Genomic DNA, 18,731 nt, shown 5'->3' with positions numbered 1-18,731 from the left:
TTCGATGCCCACCAAACTATCAAATTGAATACATTCATTCATTATCAGTCGCGGTTTTGTTATCAAGGGGGGAGGCTCACGCAGCCGTCGTTCACAACGACAAGTGCCTAATAAATTATAATCATGTCTAATAGAGTTGGAACCTTCAAGAATCCGTTTAGCCGGCCATGGATGACGGAGACGGGTGCGGCAGCTGCAGCCGGAGGCCCAGGGTCCGTCGGTTTAAAAGGTGTTGTGGCCGGCGGAATAACTGGTGGCATTGAAATTTGTATTACATTCCCGACCGAATATGTAAAAACACAGCTGCAATTAGATGAAAAAGGTTAGTAAATTATGTTTAATAGTCTCTAATAGAAGTCTTCATTCATAAATAATTATTTTATAATCGCTAGTATTAGTAAACATTGCTGCTTTACGACTTGCTTTCTAAAATATTCCGATGTCTTCTCTGTTTTCGTGATACGAACACGATACGTGCTCATTTCTCGTTTCGCACATGGTTGTAAACAGACGCATCAGATTCTAATTGGAACGAGAATTTATTAATATTCGAGGTTAGATAACCTTGGGTAAGCGGTTTTTTTTATATCATAGCAAACGTAAAAATATATTTTGTTTGTAGGAGTGTTGGACTTTGGTCGCCGGTGTTATGTCAGAATAAATTCAACAAACAAACATTATTCTATTGGAGTGTATTTGTTCAAGGCCTTTTCCTCAGAGTCGCCGCTGGTTAGCCCCGTAAATACGGCGCGAGTTTAGCACTCTCGATACTTACAACATACACTCGAATTTATTTACTTCAAGTTTCATCACTATCCTTGGAAGCTGGCATTTGTATGGAATAATAAATGAAAACGTTCAATTACTTGAATTAATTGTTGGTTACTGCAAAATTAAATTATGATCGAACGAAACGGGAGTGAAAAATATACCTACTTACTCTCAGATGTTATTTCTTCAGATTCTGAGTGATAATTTATAATAATTGCATCAACTTTCGTAATTTATCGTAACATCGTTATAAAAAAGAAAATATTTTAAACGCGCGACCATCGTAAAAGATTCTAATTAGAAAATAATTGACACAGTAACGAGGTCGCATGGTAGAGTAATTACAACTTTCCGTCTTTCACAATAAAGTTAAATTTTAAACTGACCATAATGTATTATTTTATAGTTTTAACTTGGTTCACGCATTTTAATCAAAGTGCCTCAAGTATTATTTCATTCTGCCTATTACGTGCTATTACATAGCAACAGGTATTATGTAGTAAACAAGTAATAAATATTTGACGCACATCTTTCCGATTGCTTTTTGGCGTTGGCGTTGTGCCCACATCAATAGAATAGTGTGAAGAAACCACTTTTATTCCAGTTTTGTAAGATCTTTATTAATCGCATCAAAACTAAAGTTCACACCCACTAATAATTTACATAGGTACCTACCTACCTATTTGTTTATAAACCAACAATTGACTTATTACAAACTTAAATATGGGTTTCTGTTACATATTTAGCTTTTTTTAAAGCATAAAAACTCCTCAAAATTATACAAAAGAAAATGTTAGTAAAAATTATCTCAGGCTACAGGCTGAAATATTTTCGAATGCTTCGTAAATATTTTGGTAAAATAACAGAGCGCTGCTAATAAATTATAGCACTAAACAGTTAACACTTCAGCTACAGCAGTCATATCTGTACATCGGAGAATTCACGATTTGCAGTCTACATAAATACATACGTGTATTACTCATAAATTGAATTGTTTGCCGATATTATAACTGAAAATTCGGAGTAGGGAGTAATCAAATCTTCGCATAACGATTCTGGTAATTTTTAAGCAGAATTTTAAGGAGCTAATAAATAACAATACCTTGTTCGACATTCCGCTTCGACTGTAAAATTAAATAACCTAGCTATCTACTAAAAGTAGTCTAGTAAACCATATTTAGATTAACCACTGTTCTTTGCCCTGAAGTGCTATAAAAACATAGATAAAGTGTTCACAACACGAGTAATCTTATCACAGATCGACACTGGCACATAACAACAACTGATAACCGAAGTCAACCGTAAGCGTTATTTTTAATATTCATGATGTGATTAGGCATAATTAGCTAAACCCTAGCACCAAAACTAAAAAAAGTAGTCGTATATTTAAATATGGAACTGAATGTTGAATGAATGAAAAAAAAAGTTGTGAATTGACTCGTTGCATAATGTTTATGGATATTTTTCTGCTTTCGTTTTTCAATTCCACGGAAAGATTTAGCAAAATTAATATAACTATCTTTAAGAAGTTCGTACTATCGCTAACCTTTAAACAATTAGTGCTCCTACAATTTGCAATAAATAGACACTAATCGTAGTCAAAGGAAGCGTGTACTAAAGTTATTGCGAGAACGAAAATTACAAATGTATTTCGCGATGAAGGAATTTAATGTTGTTTTAATTAGCGTTCTCACTTGCATCATTGCGTTACCAAGGCAATATATTAACGTGAAATAGCAATAATTCATATGAAATCATGATTAAGATAAAATAAACATCTGAAATGCACTTTAGCTAATTAATTAATGTAATAAATCAACCAGACCTAGTTTTGACGTCAATAGTAAGTAATTTGCCATTCAAAAGGGCTTGTTAAAATCTGGTTGAAAACACGTTCTAGTCGCATAATACCACAATAAACAATTTAAATGCCTTTAAAATTAAATTATTCCTACGAAACTGGTTTCTTGTTTGTTTGTAGGGCTTAAAATATGAAGGGCCGAATTTTTCACCGACAAATACGTGGAATAATTAGTATGACGGATGTCGGATACCACAAACATTTAAAATAACTTCTAGTTCCTATAGGGATAGGCGAATACCAAAGAAATAGTCGGATACTGTACAAAAAATATATCAAAAAACCACAAAATATCTTACACTGGGAAAATCAGCCCCTAGTTGCATAACATAAACATTTTTATTCATTCAGTTTTAGTTTCCAACTGAATGTATAAGCATATTGAAACTAACAGCTAACAATTTAGTTTCATTTTGCAAATTCATACATTATACAGTCTATTTACACAATAGTAGAGTTGGTTCATGTAATAATAGACCATCAATAAACATTGATTGTCTATTGAAAACAACACTATTACGAGTAATACTAATAAATTCTAGCCGTTCAATTGACGAATTACTACACACATATATTTTCAGCTGTTTAAACAATTTTGTAGACTTATTTATAAAACTAGCGGTATTCTTTGCCGTCTGCTGATTTAATTTCATTATGAAGAAAGCGTGTAGTTTTCAGCGGTAGCCGTACACTAATTAAATATTTTCTAATTAAAGATTAAAAGTTAATCAATAGTTTTACATATTTTAAGTTCTTGTAGATCGATTAGTAAGAGTAATCGTGAGACTTTTCAACATTAGGTAACGCCACAAAAGTCTGGTGTCTATCAGTAGCATGCTAGAATTCAGTGAAACAATCATGTCTTTCGGTAAATCCAAAATAAGAACATCATTTTTATTACCTACGCCAAACACCAGCCTTAAATTTGGCAAAAATATAGACTGAAAAGCAGGCATTAATTCCCGAATTTGCTGCCAGCGAAATGTACCCCTTATGGATACAATATGTCTGCTACGATAACCTTGTTAAATATCTAGGTTAGACCCTGACATGATCGCATGAACCCATGCTTCGAAACTTTTCCGTTCTCGTAAATAATACATGTGTCTGGAAGAACTGGCACATGCGCACGACAAATCGTCTTTTTAAAAATAAATGCTGATACAGTTTCCAAGGCCGTTTAATTTAAGAGGTCAATGACTTTATTATCGTTATGTAATCCTTTAATATGGCTTTGGAGGCCAATCTTAGTTACGAGATAATGTAATAGAATTATCTCAAGTACTGCGACAAGTTTAGGCTTTATTTATGCTTGCTAGCTGATGACTTTGGTTACAATTATGTCAATATTAGAAATACAATTTCACGTGTTTTTTTCTCTTTCCGTTGTTAGTACTAAATAAGGAAAGGAAATCATCTTCTTAGCGTTTTCCCATCTTACAACCGCTTTCCTGCTAATCTCTGCACTTCCGTCTTATCTAGGACGTTATAAAGAAAGTAAATAATATAAAAACCGAGTTTATATTTCTTAAGTAAAATAAGAAAACGTTTGCTCTCAGAATATACGTGAGACTTTTGAATGAATAATTATTATATTTAATAAAATAAAGCCCATATTTTCCATAACAATTTTAAAACTTACATTGGTGCGATAGTACCTTGATCATAATGACAATCAAAATGTTCGTTATCAAATCAGACAGCATGTGATTGGTTTGCTACCGGTTGTTTGACATAACTACTAGATAAGAATCTATAACCGAAGGTTGTCAGTGCTATTACTTGTACAACTTGACCTACAAAATTCATTGTTAATGTCATATTACATTGCTTATGGGCACGTGTGTTACTAAGTTGCTATTGAATAATAAATAAAACTGATATTTACACTAAAATTATTCTCATTACTGATATTCAAAACTGAATTCTCTAGCTCGTTCGAGTGCGTTGCAAGCTCTATGTTTTTCTGACTTTTTGATTTCGTATTTCTTTCTAACACTATCAACGAAAAAATTATCGCTCATAATTAAAATAAGAACAAGAAGCTAAAATAATAAGTAACTACCGCAAACATTACATTATATTGCTTAACTAGATAGTTATTTTATACCCAGATGTAAAATTCGTAAAAAAATAACATTGTTTTTGACATAACATCACCTTTTACGTAAACGTGTAAACTTACAAATCATAAAATTAGTTGCACGTGACAATTTAGTAATTTTGCCGACGTCAATATTTACTTAGAAGTTCAACAAACATGTTAAATTTAGCGAGCATGATCATGACAGATGGTAGATAAATTGCCTTGTCTGTTAGTTAGTTTAATGTTACTCAACGAGGTGTGCTACAAACAAACCGAATGACTAGCAAAAAGTACTTACACGAGGCTTCTAAGTTTGATGTAATATTACCTAACTTTCTGGCAACCAAAAAATCGACTAATGATGTACCTCCGCTTTGGCTAGAAAAAAGAAAAAGCATATTAGCCTAAGAATCTTATGAAATTAATATTTGCTTTATTGTATACGTGATTTCTAAGTTCCATATGCGAATTAAAAAACAGCGCAGAAACTACAGTGACCAGCTGTAATTTCTGATTGGGAGGGGCATAATAAATAGCGAACTAAACTCGCCATACTCATATACATACTTTTGCCAGTGCAAAAATTACAGTGACCAGATTTAGAGATGGTTAGTTAAATTCTTTTACTCTTTTACAGGAGGCACTAAGAAATACACGGGTATCGCTGACTGTGTTAAGAAGACTGTCAAGGGTCATGGCTTCCTTGGACTGTACAGGGGTCTCAGTGTGCTGCTCTATGGGTCCATCCCGAAGTCTGCCGTCAGGTTAGTTTGAACCATAAAACTTTATTACACGTCTTCAGATAAGATAATATAGTAAATTTATAAAAAACAGATTTTCCATGCTGAAGAAATAGGTTTATTTTCTAGGGAAATAGAGGAAAGTCGAGTCAGTAATCAAGTTTAGCACAGGTTGATCAATTTTCTTATTTCATACAATGAATATATCAAAAACACGTTTTAGGAATTGCACCGGATTACCATAAATTTCCAAATGCATTTTTTCCATCTAAGAACCCCCTAGCATCACATTTATTAAGACGACTTTATCGTATCATTTAGTTTCCCTTTTTTTGTTAGCCTGACTGACTGTCCCACTGCTGGGCAAAGGCCTCCCCCATTTTTTTCCAATCCCCCTTGCCTGCTGTTATGCGTGTCAAATTAATATTAAGGTCATCTAGATCGTAGCTTCCCTTACCTTACTTTAAAAAAACATACGTCAGTATCAATACTAGGTATCTAGATTTTTATTCAGATACATCTTCTGACAAGATATCTTAGTATCTTCTTTCTCAACATCCTGCTACTGTTGCTCATGCACACAATTTATCTCATACCATCGAGCTCAAAAACAACTTATATACCTCCAAATAGGTCAGCCCGTCAAAGTAATCTTCAAAACGAGCCGAGCACTAATGCTTACAAAATACATGTAGATTACGGAGTCAAGATTATTTCGATAACACGTTTAGCTTGTTGTTTGTGATAAGAATGTTTGGTTGCTATATGAGAGATAATGTTACTGCAGTGTCACTGCAGTTAGGTACACATTTTCTATGTTTTAGGAAATTAGGCATAGTAAAGCGGTCTCCGCGTATGTATGTAAACTGAATGGTAAAAAATATAGTTTCAAGTGTTTAAAATCTTAGCAACGTACCTATGACTTTTGGGTATGAGAAATATTATATGGGTACTTAACATCGTGAGGAAATCTTATGTAAACGAGAGTTCTTTTAAGACCTCTAGATTAAATTATTAAACCCTAAACCTGAACTTAGCTGAACAAAGGCCTAACCGCTTTCTCAATCTGAAAAGAGCTACTCAACTACAGAACTCAGCTAGCAAACATCTTAGCATTTTAACACACCAAACATGTTAATAAAACCACAAACTTAAGTCCGTATTCCTATCTTATCATTAATGAATATGTATTGGCAAATAATGAACATCCTCGATGACGATACTGTCGACTAACGATACGATATCGTCATTAGTAATGACACGATTACCTACTGTTGTATATTAGATATTATATCGTGTATCGCTAATGTTGGTTAATTATGAAAGTATGGACACGTGTGGATTACGTTTCTTTTACCGAATGTTATCATTTCTTTGAACTGAAAAATTTGCTATTTCCACAATAAGGTTAATTTTATCTTATGAGTAAAATACGTTCCTGATGTCAAATCTCATTCACTATTCATCTGATCTCTGAATTTTTCTTCCGAACTTATCGCCTCATCGAATAACGTTCGTCCTTCTTAAAGATTAACGTTTTATAAACTAGCTGTGCCAAAGATTCTAAAGTTATCTTTAAATCCTAGAATTTGCATTGATTCTCTCAAATAATCTGTACGATTACTGTCTGTAACTTGCTATAAATAAGACTTTTGACGGTATCATATTCCAACAACATACCGTCTGCTACCGTTGGAAAAATATCATAACGCTATTGTGAGCCTCAGTAGTAAAAGACTGTTAAAATGAGACTGGTTATAAGCTTCCTGGTACACACCTGTGACTTCTACCAATCCTATATTTTTATCCAGAAGTCCAGTTCCCAAGACAAGTAATAATCACGTGTATACATTAATATCTCAACTTACATCAGAATTGATAACGTGGTATAAATATGGATGTACTTATCACCTTGACCTACGGTTGACTTTAGTCTCGTGCACGATGGATACATCTGCATAATAAGAATTATTTGTAACGGTTCTGGTAGTAAAGTGAATGTCTAGATTCTAGCCTATTTATAGTCTATACAGCCTCCAAAATCCAAAAGGAAACACTTAGTTGTCTGTATTTTTAAACTGTCTCTTTTTCACATCGTTGCCATTATTGAACCAGGGTCTATATAGTCAATCCTAACATGTAGTTTTAGGCCCTTTTTATTTGTATTTAAATCAGTTCTTAAATATGCCACTTTTTCTCCATTTGTGTACGAATAGCTTGAAATATCTAATGGGTATACATCCGGTGGCTTACGGAACAAACTTCGTACTTAAGTGGGCCAATGCAAGCTCAATTCGTCAGAACATCAGGGGAACGAAACGGGGTCAGTATAACGGCGATCCCTTCAGTATGTCACGTCTATTATCAGCCGGCCCTATAGCTGCTCCCTTGAATGGCCTCAAGCCATACTTCTTGCACTATAGTTTTATAAACTTACTCAGCAATATGAATGAATCCAAAATGTGGCTATCTCTATCAAATATTATATCCGATTTATTTGTCAGTATAATGTTATTGTAAAGGACAATACGAGCATAAGGTAAGGGGTTCTAAAATTTGACCGATTCCAGAAACGTCTGATAAACCCATTTCATTTAAACAAAACATTTTATATTGAACGCTGATTCGGATATCCAATACTTTACTACTACTTATCAGTCACCTTTGACAATCTTTACTTAGTTGTAATCTATTTCTGTAACGAAATCATAATATAATGCACCGACCTAAATTATTGTTAAATTATTTTGTGCACATTTATCGGAGGTTGCAAGTCAATAATCAGCGGGTCACGAGACCAACTGCATTTTTGATAACGTTTGCATTCAAGATATGGCCCAAAACAAGTAGAGATACTGTCATAAAGATAGTTTTATTTGTAATGGGATTTATATATGAGTATAAGTTTTTGTAAAACGAAAGGTGATGCAATACATGTTGAATTTAAATGTCAAACTTCTGATAAAAATATATCAGAGATTTGCGTTCTCAGAAACATGTAAATGTGTTTTCGTTCTGATACGTTTGAAATATTTTTAATCAAATCTTAAGTCATAGTAATAGTTACGATAGACCTTTTTCCAACAATTTTGAGAAATATGGGTTCGAAAAATGTAAAGTTCTGTAGTTTGGTGTGAAGTAACGCAAAGCAATAAATGATAATGAAAATAAATAATTTAAAAATTTCGATCTTATTTTATTCTCTTCATAATAATTCAGACATTAAAACAAAATACTCTCTCAAAAGGCAAATAGAACTCAAGCAAAAATTTGAGTAGAATGTTCCTAATAGACTAAGTATTGTATAGCAACCAAAATAGCTACAATAGCTGTTATAATTACATAACAAGTAAAGCTCTGCGAACAAATATGTCACCGTTATTATCAGTTGAGAATACCAGCGTTATCAGTTCATGCGGGCATCGTGACACATTAGCTAGAGTAATCATAGCCCAGCCGGTCAAAGGTCTAGGTTTCTAACACACCTTTGACTTTGCTAAATATTTCAGTTAATTGTTATTGAAATTATTGTTTGAAAACTTTTACGGTACGTTCTATTACTCGAGTTTTCTGAAATGCTTCTATCATAATCTTCTTGTGTTGGACTGCAAAATATTTAGTATTATCATTTGTTTAGTTTCGTGGCTATAACACTAATATTATAGGCTATAACACCGTATGAGATAAAATATATAAAAAATAAAAATAAAGCCGTATTTTTTTCCACTGCTAAGTGCTAAACAACCATGTTGAAACAAATAGGTCCAAATTTTAAGTAAGAGTTTAAGATACTTACACACTTTCACAATCAAAAATTATAACAATGGGTTACCTACTAGCATATAAATACACAACTACGCCAGCGTTGAATTTTAATAAAATAAAAGCAACTTGAAAGTAAAGTAGTCTTATCTTCTTATCTTCAACAGTTTCCATGCAAAATTTCATTTAAATTAGTTAAACGATTCAAACGTAGAAACGTAACAAGCAGACAGCCATACCCATTACTTTATAATATTAATGATATGTATAACTCTATTACTTTTGCTGTGTGTAAATACACTATCAAAATAAGTACATCAATTAGTCCATCCAACAATTGATTGATCCCATCAATCACATCTATAAGAATGGTGACACACTTATCAGCTCTTATAGAACCATATTACCTACCTAACCTATAAACTGGCTAATCCACTAATAGTTTATCCACTAGATAGTGAACATTGCCACTCACGTTACATGAGTATATCACTATATCAAAAATTACAACAATTAGTTACCTACTAGCCTAATAATACATATTAACTTGAAAATAGTTCACGTATATATATCAATAGTTTACGTACAAAATTTCATTAAATCAGTTAAACACTTTTCAGCCATAGAAACGTAACAAGCAGACAGACTTAAACATTACTTTATAATACTAATTATATGTATAAATTAGTTTTGCCTTGTGTAAATAAACTCTATCATATAGTTACATCAATTAGTCCATCCAACAATTGATTGATGCCATCAATCACTTCTATAAGAGTGGTGACACACTTATCAGCTCTTATAGAACCATATTACCTACCTAACCTATAAACTGGCTAATCCACTAATAGTTTATCCACTAGATAGTGAACCCAGTGCCACTCACATTACATGAGTGGCACTGGGTACTATATCAAAAATTACAACAATTAGTTACCTACTAGCCTATTAATACATATTAACTTGAAAATAGTTCACGTATATATGTCAATAGTTTACGTACAAATTTTCAATAAATCAGTTAAACACTTTTCAGCCATAGAAACGTAACAAGCAGACAGACTTAAACATTACTTTATAATACTAATTATACGTAAAAATTAGTTTTGTCTTGTATAAATACACTCTATCATATAGTTACATCAATTAGTCCATCCAACAATTGATTGATCCCATCAATCACTTCTATAAGAGTGGTGACACACTTATCACCTCTTATGGGACCATATTACATACCTAACCTATAAACTGGCTAATCCACTAACGCTTTATCCATTAGATAGTGAACATTGCCACTCACGTTACATGAGTATATCACTATATCACTAATGAAGTAATGTGAGTCAGATAACTGCAGTTCATTGTGTCAGTGTAAGGTTGAGACAAGATAAACAGTCTCAATGACGATCAGGTCGTATCGATAGGTGAGGGGAATTCGCACGATTGAGTAATTATATTACAAGATGGCTTTTAGTATTTTTACTAGGGTGTACAATGTTTGATGGCATTTAAAATATTTTAATATATAAAAAAATAGAGGCCGCCCGCGACTACGTCCGCGTGGAAACCCTTCCCGTGTAAATCCCGATACCTCAGGAACTCCGGGATAAGAAGTAGCCTATGTGTTATTCTGGGTCTCCAGCTACCTATATACCAAATTTCATCGTAACCGGTTCAGTAGTATTTGCGTGAAAGAGTAACAAACATCCATACATATATACATTCTCACAAACTTTCAGCATTTATAATATTAGCAGGATAATGTAGGTACTATGTAGCAATTTTAACAAATATGTTTTGAGTAACTTTCGTTACGCTTCTTAAGAGTGACTAATTGACTATCGAGTACTGGAAAATATAATAAGTATCTTTTAACAATGTAGACGTTTTGTAAACATAAATACGTGGAAGAAATAAAATCTCACGTTTCATTAAAGTTACAGTGAAGTAGAGATTATTTTGTTAGCAACTTAAACATTCTAAATTATATACGATGATGATGCACTACCTACTTTTTTTCAATCTTGCCTTAACCTACGACCATAGCTATATAGGATCTTAATAACATTGAAAGAAGAAAAAAAAATTGCATGCTGTAAGGTTTTGGCGAAATGTGTACTGCTCCTATAAATTGTTATTAATATCTTTGTTATTACCACATTTCTGGAAAATAAATGATTATGATTATAAATTCTTATTGTTCTCTTTCCTAGCTTCTCCCGCTTCATAATCCATTCATGGTCTGTTCGAAAGGTTACGATTACAGAACAATGATCATTTGGTATATTATGTAACTAAACAAGTAATTAAAGTACAGAAACCTTACTAAGAATAGCTAGTTGCCGTGGTAAATAGGTCGCACTTGACACTGTTCACGTGTTCGCTATTCATCAGCTCAATGCCATAAACAATGAGTGGTAATAAATAAGTATGTTCTATTGATTTGTACGGCGTTCATAGAAAATAATGGAAATACGACTGATGTTATTGAAAAACTGCGGGAAAACTCGCATTAAGAATCAATTATTGACAAAAATGTATGAAAACTTATAACTTTTTTACCACTGACGTCCACTTTTCAAAGAAAAATGCTCTTTTCGTAGTACATGTAAGCATATTTCGAATATTAACAGTAAGGGAACCTTAGAAAACTTCATATAGCATTTGTTTTGAGATAGTTTTATCAGCATTTTACTTATTTATAAGAACTATGTATACCCATATTCGCAAATAAATATTTGAATTATCGATTTCATTGATTTTCTTTTTTGACACTAATTCTGCAATTTACTCGTATCTTCATAACTAGTGGACCAAGATCCCAGAGCTGCCAGACCTACGTCATTTTAGCAAAGCTGAAATTTTGAGGATTGTTAGTATAAAGGGTCTGTTAAGAGGTATGCACATCCACTACCTTGAAAGCGGGGCCGTTTCTGAGGTAGCGCGGAGTGAAGGTGCGTAAAAAACGACCCAACCCACGTTATAGTAGCAAAGTTGGTTTTCAGATATGTTATTAATGATATTATGTAGAATTAAAATTGACTATTGCCAGACCGTTTCCCGGGGCCATTACTTCTGCCAGACGCCTTAAATGTTATAAAAAAATGAGGTCAACTACGTCATAGTAGCAAGCCTAAATTTCATATATGTTATTAAAGGTACAATTTTAAGACCCCCTGTATGCGGACAGACCATTCCGCGGGGCCCTTCGTCCCCTAGACGCCATTAAACTTTCCCTATGAGTGCGAGAGTAAGAGCATTATTCATACGCATAAATGAAAAACAATTGAATTTAAAAAATAAAAATTGAAAAATAATTGAATACTAACCGACCCGCGCATCTTTGCTTGCGTCACTTAAGAGAGATAGGTCAAAATGTTACATAAACGGGTTATGTAACATTTTTCACTGGTACTCTGCTCCTATTGGTCGTAGCGTGATGATATATAGCTTATGGCTTTTCTCAATAAATAGGCTATCCAACAGTAAAATATTTTTTTATTCGCACCAGTAGTTCCTGAGATTAGCGCGTTCACACAAACAAACAAACTTCTCAGCTTTATAAAATTAGTATAGATTAAAAGTACTTGGAATGTTTAGGAAGATAAGTAACATTATTTTGGGAATTATTTTAAAAATAGATATGGTTTACACTATTCACAAAAATTATGAAAAAAAAATTGTAGTCATTCATCATCATCATCATTATCTGAGCTCTTACTTCCCTCATCAAATTGAATATTTAAATCATCTCCACCATCGTCTTCATTGTTACTTGAATTCTCTGTAAAAAAAAATGTAGGTATTGATGTTGAAAACAGTTACAAGTAGGTATATTGAAATAATAAAATAATGAAATAAAATAATACAATATATAATATAATATTAATAATTGAAATAATGTTACTTATCTTCCTAAACATTCCAAGTACTTTTAATCTATACTAATTTTATAAAGCTGAGAAGTTTGTTTGTTTGTGTGAACGCGCTAATCTCAGGAACTACTGGTGCGAATAAAAAAATATTTTACTGTTGGATAGCCTATTTATTGAGAAAAGCTATAAGCTATATATCATCACGCTACGACCAGTAGGAGCAGAGTACCAGTGAAAAATGTTACATAACCCGTTTATGTAACATTTTGACCTATTTCTCTTAAGTGACGCAAGCAAAGATGCGCGGGTCAGTTAGTATTCAATAATTTTTCAATTTTTATTTTTTTAATTCAATTGTTTTTCATTTATGCGTATGAATAATGCTTTTACTCTCGCACTCATAGGGAAAGTTTAATGGCGTCTAGGGGACGAAGGGCCCCGCGGAATGGTCTGTCCGCATACAGGGGGTCTTAAAATTGTACCTTTAATAACATATATAAAATTTAGGCTTGCTACTATGACGTAGTTGACCTCATTTTTTTATAACATTTAAGGCGTCTGGCAGAAGTAATGGCCCCGGGAAACGGTCTGGCAATAGTCAATTTTAATTCTACATAATATCATTAATAACATATCTGAAAACCAACTTTGCTACTATAACGTGGGTTGGGTCGTTTTTTACGCACCTTCACTCCGCGCTACCTCAGAAACGGCCCCGCTTTCAAGGTAGTGGATGTGCATACCTCTTAACAGACCCTTTATACTAACAATCCTCAAAGTTTCAGCTTTGCTAAACAGACGTAGGTCTGGCAGCTCTGGGATCTTACTCTATCTGCCGTAACTATGTATGTAATTTCGCCCTCACCTAGATAAACATTTAATCTTAATCACATTTTTTTTATCTACCCTGTTTCTATGTCCCACTGCTGATATGAGCAAAGGCCCTTGTATTTCCTCCCCTCGGTCGCTTTCTGCGTCCGATGGGAATTAACTAATTAATTATTAATCACTATTACGTAATGCAAAAAATATACATCCTGAAAAACTAAGGATGACCTGATATTTCAAAAGTATAACTCTTCAATCTTTACTTCCAGATTCGGCGTTTTCGAGCAAGCAAAACTGTACATGATGACGGAAGACGGTACACTATCAACATCAGGCAAGTTGATGTGCGGTCTGGCTGCGGGCGTGGCTGAAGCGATCTTCGCAGTCACCCCCATGGAGACCGTCAAGGTTAAGTTCATCAATGACATGAGGATGGAGAAGCCACGGTTCAAGGGATTCTTCCATGGCGTCAGGACTATTGTTAGGGAAGAAGGTATGTAGAAATTGGATTTTTAATGCTATATTTTTTTTTTGTGAGACGTATTTAAGTAGTATAATGAAACCATTTCTGTTGTGATGCTTGGCAAAAATCTTCTGATTGAAAATTAGGATTACTTTATTTGTTTCGCGTTTAAGACCCGTTACATAATAATATGTGTACAAGTCGTGAAAAGTCTCCTGAACGAAGGATTGGTTAGGCCTTAAGTACACCACATTCACCTGCATGTGTGAGTTGGAGACTACAGCTTTACCTTAAACAACTGGTATAACGACCTGCATGCAAGATATTATGGTGTTTTTTTATTACCATTAGAGGACGCGTTCATTGGGAAAATGATTTTTAAGAGAGTTCTCACTTAATGAAAGAGTATTACATAGACTGATAGAGTCGCATACACATTTACAGGACTAGTTAGAATGAATACTGAATCAAAACGATTTTAAACTAACCGAAATGGTGCAATATATTATTTTTTTCGTACGAAAGGAAAAAATGTGTCAAAATATATTTTTTACTTAACTAGCTACAATTAGCTTAACGGATTTAATTAATCTTCATAATTTCCGAAGCACATCATAAAAACAGATAAAATTGTGTAATCCGTTGAACTATATTTAGTTAAAGTATCAAGTACATTCTTCCTCAATTGTAGTCAATTTACAAATGCTACGTGATACGTTATGAAATGCTAGCTGTGCAAGCGCGTGTTGCATTCGCACACTGTATAATAGGCAGTAATGCATTATTTCAATAAACAGTAAGAACAAAATCGACACTGGATTTATTTGCCGACGCAAAATCGGACTAAGTGATTTCAATATTTGATGTAGAAAATATAGAGCAACATTCAGTACAATATCTCTTCATGGATTCGCAAGTCAGACTAAGATATTTTGATAATTTTTTTTAAGAAATATTTAACAACGTTGAACACAATATCGCGTTATGGATTTAACTAGTGACACTAAGCCATTTTGAGACTTCTTCAGAAACAACTAGACAACAAACTAGAAATTATTACCTAGATATTACAGCCAAATTGTAATATTTTACGTGACTACTACAGACTAAATGATAAAAAACTTTATTAAAAAAAACACTACCCAGACAACCGCGACTGTATTAAGACTTCAACAACTAATATATTAAACCATTTTTTTTTTATTCACAGGTATCGGCGGTGTATACAAAGGTGTAACAGCGACGGTAATGAAGCAGGGCAGTAACCAAGCCATCAGGTTCTTCGTGATGGAGTCGCTCAGAGACTGGTACAAGGGCGGCGACAGAAACAAGCCGGTGCCTAAGTACATCGTCGCGCTGTTTGGTGGTGTCGCTGGTATGTACCCCTCAGTAGATAACACTTAAACTGCAACTTATGATTCGATAGATGTTTTAGATGTAGACGTTTATACGAGTGCGGGGTATACGCCGTATAAAAACAAACGTGCGTATACGGGCGTATACGCGCCTTCAAGAAAGTGTTCGTTAGGCTGTTGTGCTAATCGAATACGCGCATTTAATGCTTTTCTAGAGTTGTGTAGTGTTTATAGTGTAATACTCGACTAGCACCATTCCTTTTGTAGTGCTTCGCTATCTATGCACAAATTTTTGTTAACAGTTGAATTTTCAGCAAAAAAGTCATTATTTTTATGTTAAACAACATTAACTAAAGACTACTTCAAAACCATACCTATTATATAAACTTAACAGTACTATTAAATTCTAATTACACAACTTTCTTTCTCTAGGTGCTGCATCAGTGTTCGGCAACACCCCAATAGACGTAGTAAAGACCCGCATGCAAGGTCTCGAGGCAGCCAAGTACAGGAGCACATGGGACTGCTTCATCAAGACCTGGAAGGCTGAAGGGCCCCTAGCCTTCTACAAAGGTACCGTGCCCAGGTTATCTCGAGTCGTGTTCGATGTAGCCATTACTTTCACTATATATGATTCCATTATGGATGTCTTCAACTATGTGTGGAAGTAAAATGGATCGTGTGACGGTGGTACTTTGTTGTTGAATTGTAGATATGATTTTTTATGAGAAAATCTGGGTTTTGGTACCATTGATATAAATACTACGCAATTATATATTTTAAACTGAATTTGTATGAATAAAACTTCTGTGTAATTATTTTCGTTGCCACCAGTTGGTAGTAGTTTAATAAATAGAATAATCTTTAATTGAAACTGGTTGTAAACTGAGACGAAACCCTTTACAATAACTTTAATCCATTGCAATTCACTGCTGAGCAAGGGTCTCCCCCCGAAACGAGAGAATCTTGACTTGAATTGAAAATAGTTCCAATATGCCTTATTATGATTTCCTGGTTATCATAACAGTTTTTCTCATAAAAACGTATCTTAAAACTAATGTAGAGAAGTGACTTTTAGAACTATGTATAAACGTTATACCTTCTTGAGAGAAAGATTTAGAATAGTAACTAAATGCAATTTTAAGTGTCCTTTAAAATCGTAAGCCAAATGAGGTATACGTCTATACCTGTTGCATAGAATGTTCTAGAACACCGTCACATTGGTATTTAGTTGTAATTAGACTCATTATTTAATAGATGTACAAATACTTGAGCTGCGCTCCAGTTATTGTGAGGTGAAGTGATAATTTTTATGTTAAACGTATCGAGAACTGACTTGCGAGTGAAAGTTTACTAACATGAATATTTGACGTAATTTATGACATATTTGTATATTTTATAGCGCCTATTTAAAATGAAAGAAAAATTGATTCATGTTTTTTAATTTTTAAGTTTAGCTTTGCAAGTATAATAGTCAGTTTAAGGTATAATTTGTTTTTTCTTATGAATTAAAGCGTATAATTAGCACTAAACGTTCTCTCGCAAGTCTGTACGCCTCTCGATCGACATCGAAACTATATTTTTGTAGAACTTACATATGTAAGTAATTGTTTTTGTGTTGTTACATACCATTCGTTGACGTCGACAAAATGTACATTATGAATTTTTATTTTAAAAACCTGATTTTTATTTAATTCATGGTCATTTTAATATTATTTATTTGGGTTTATAATGGCTGTATGATTTGTATTTTTAAGCGCAATTTCGATGTACCAAATGCCGTTTTTTTTTTCTAGTTGATGTCCCAAAGGGATCCCAAATGTTTTATAGATTGTTGTACAAAACTTTTTTACTATATTTTTATATAACTGAAAAGTTTTCATAGTCATGTTTGATAGCGATATTATGAAGTTTTACTCTTTGATAGATGCACGACTCTACGATGTTCAAGATTGTTTGATAATGATCTGACTATAATTTGTTTGTAATGGTCTTTAATGAAATAGTGATTTTGATTACGGTCCTAAATACAGTTACCGGCAATTATTAATGAAATAATTATAATATCTTCCTATATAATAGTACTTTTACTAAATGATCTTCCAAATAAATAAAACTATTTAGCAAAATATTCTCTCAAAATTGTTATCTAACTGTATTTAGTTCCTTTCATTGTGTTCCAATAATGCATTTCAGCTTTTGTACTCCACTTTTAGAATCCTATTTAAGGTTCCTTGAGTATGGCCTAAGGTTTGTCTTAATTCATGAATTTAGCCTAAACGACATTTTGTATTGCAACATTTAAAAGGATCGAGTCTCTCCCTAATATTATACGAATTAACTATAGATCAGTAACTCAATTCTTTATTACTATCGACTACCGACAACCGACCTGTCATCGAGAAATTTGAAGAAAATCTTATCAGCGCCTCTGACGGGCGTCCTAGAAACTTTTTTGGCAAAATTTCGATAGCTAGCCGGTTGTCGGTAGTCGATAGTGGTAGAGAATCGAGGTACTGAATCGAATACTGGCTAGTTGTTACAAAATAATGTTCTGTTTCCAAATGCTGCATTTAATATATAAGAACACTCTTTCTTCCCATTTAAATACGGAGAGAGAAACGAATTCTAGTGCTGCCATAAAGTACCATAGCCACAATTTTGTTGCAATAAAAAAAATGTTCTTTAGGCTATTTTACCTTGAGGTATCTTAAACAGACATTCCAAGACTTAAACATTGACGCTAAATATCAATTGTATATTATTTAATATTGTTTCAGTTTTTATTCGATGTTGACATGTTTATTTATTTATATTTTTCGATTAATAAAATTGTCAGACAATTTATATTGAGGTTTTAATTTTATGTTCATCCACTACCCAGAGTAACCTATTTATTAAATTTCAATGCTTTACTATATATCATGATTTACTCAGCTGCATAAGAAAGGATTCCATGCCCGGATCCGCTTATGTCTTTACAGGTCTTT

General features: G+C 33.4%; 1 protein-coding gene across 1 annotated transcript; it reads left to right on the top strand.

Annotated features, from left to right (window-relative positions):
• The first annotated feature begins 35 nt into the window (after positions 1–35).
• sea (mitochondrial citrate transporter scheggia) lies at positions 36–18,588 on the top strand. Its single transcript, XM_076127971.1, has 5 exons — positions 36–322; positions 5,356–5,482; positions 14,193–14,416; positions 15,597–15,761; positions 16,174–18,588. Exons 1-5 carry the CDS (start codon positions 124–126, stop codon positions 16,410–16,412), a joined length of 954 nt encoding a protein of 317 aa, XP_075984086.1. The 5' UTR covers positions 36–123; the 3' UTR covers positions 16,413–18,588.
• Positions 18,589–18,731: the final 143 nt, after the last annotated feature.

This window comes from Anticarsia gemmatalis, chromosome 20, assembly GCF_050436995.1.
Source record: "Anticarsia gemmatalis isolate Benzon Research Colony breed Stoneville strain chromosome 20, ilAntGemm2 primary, whole genome shotgun sequence".
Classification (NCBI taxonomy): domain Eukaryota; kingdom Metazoa; phylum Arthropoda; class Insecta; order Lepidoptera; family Erebidae; genus Anticarsia; species Anticarsia gemmatalis.
This window is presented reverse-complemented; position numbering and strand designations above follow the sequence as displayed.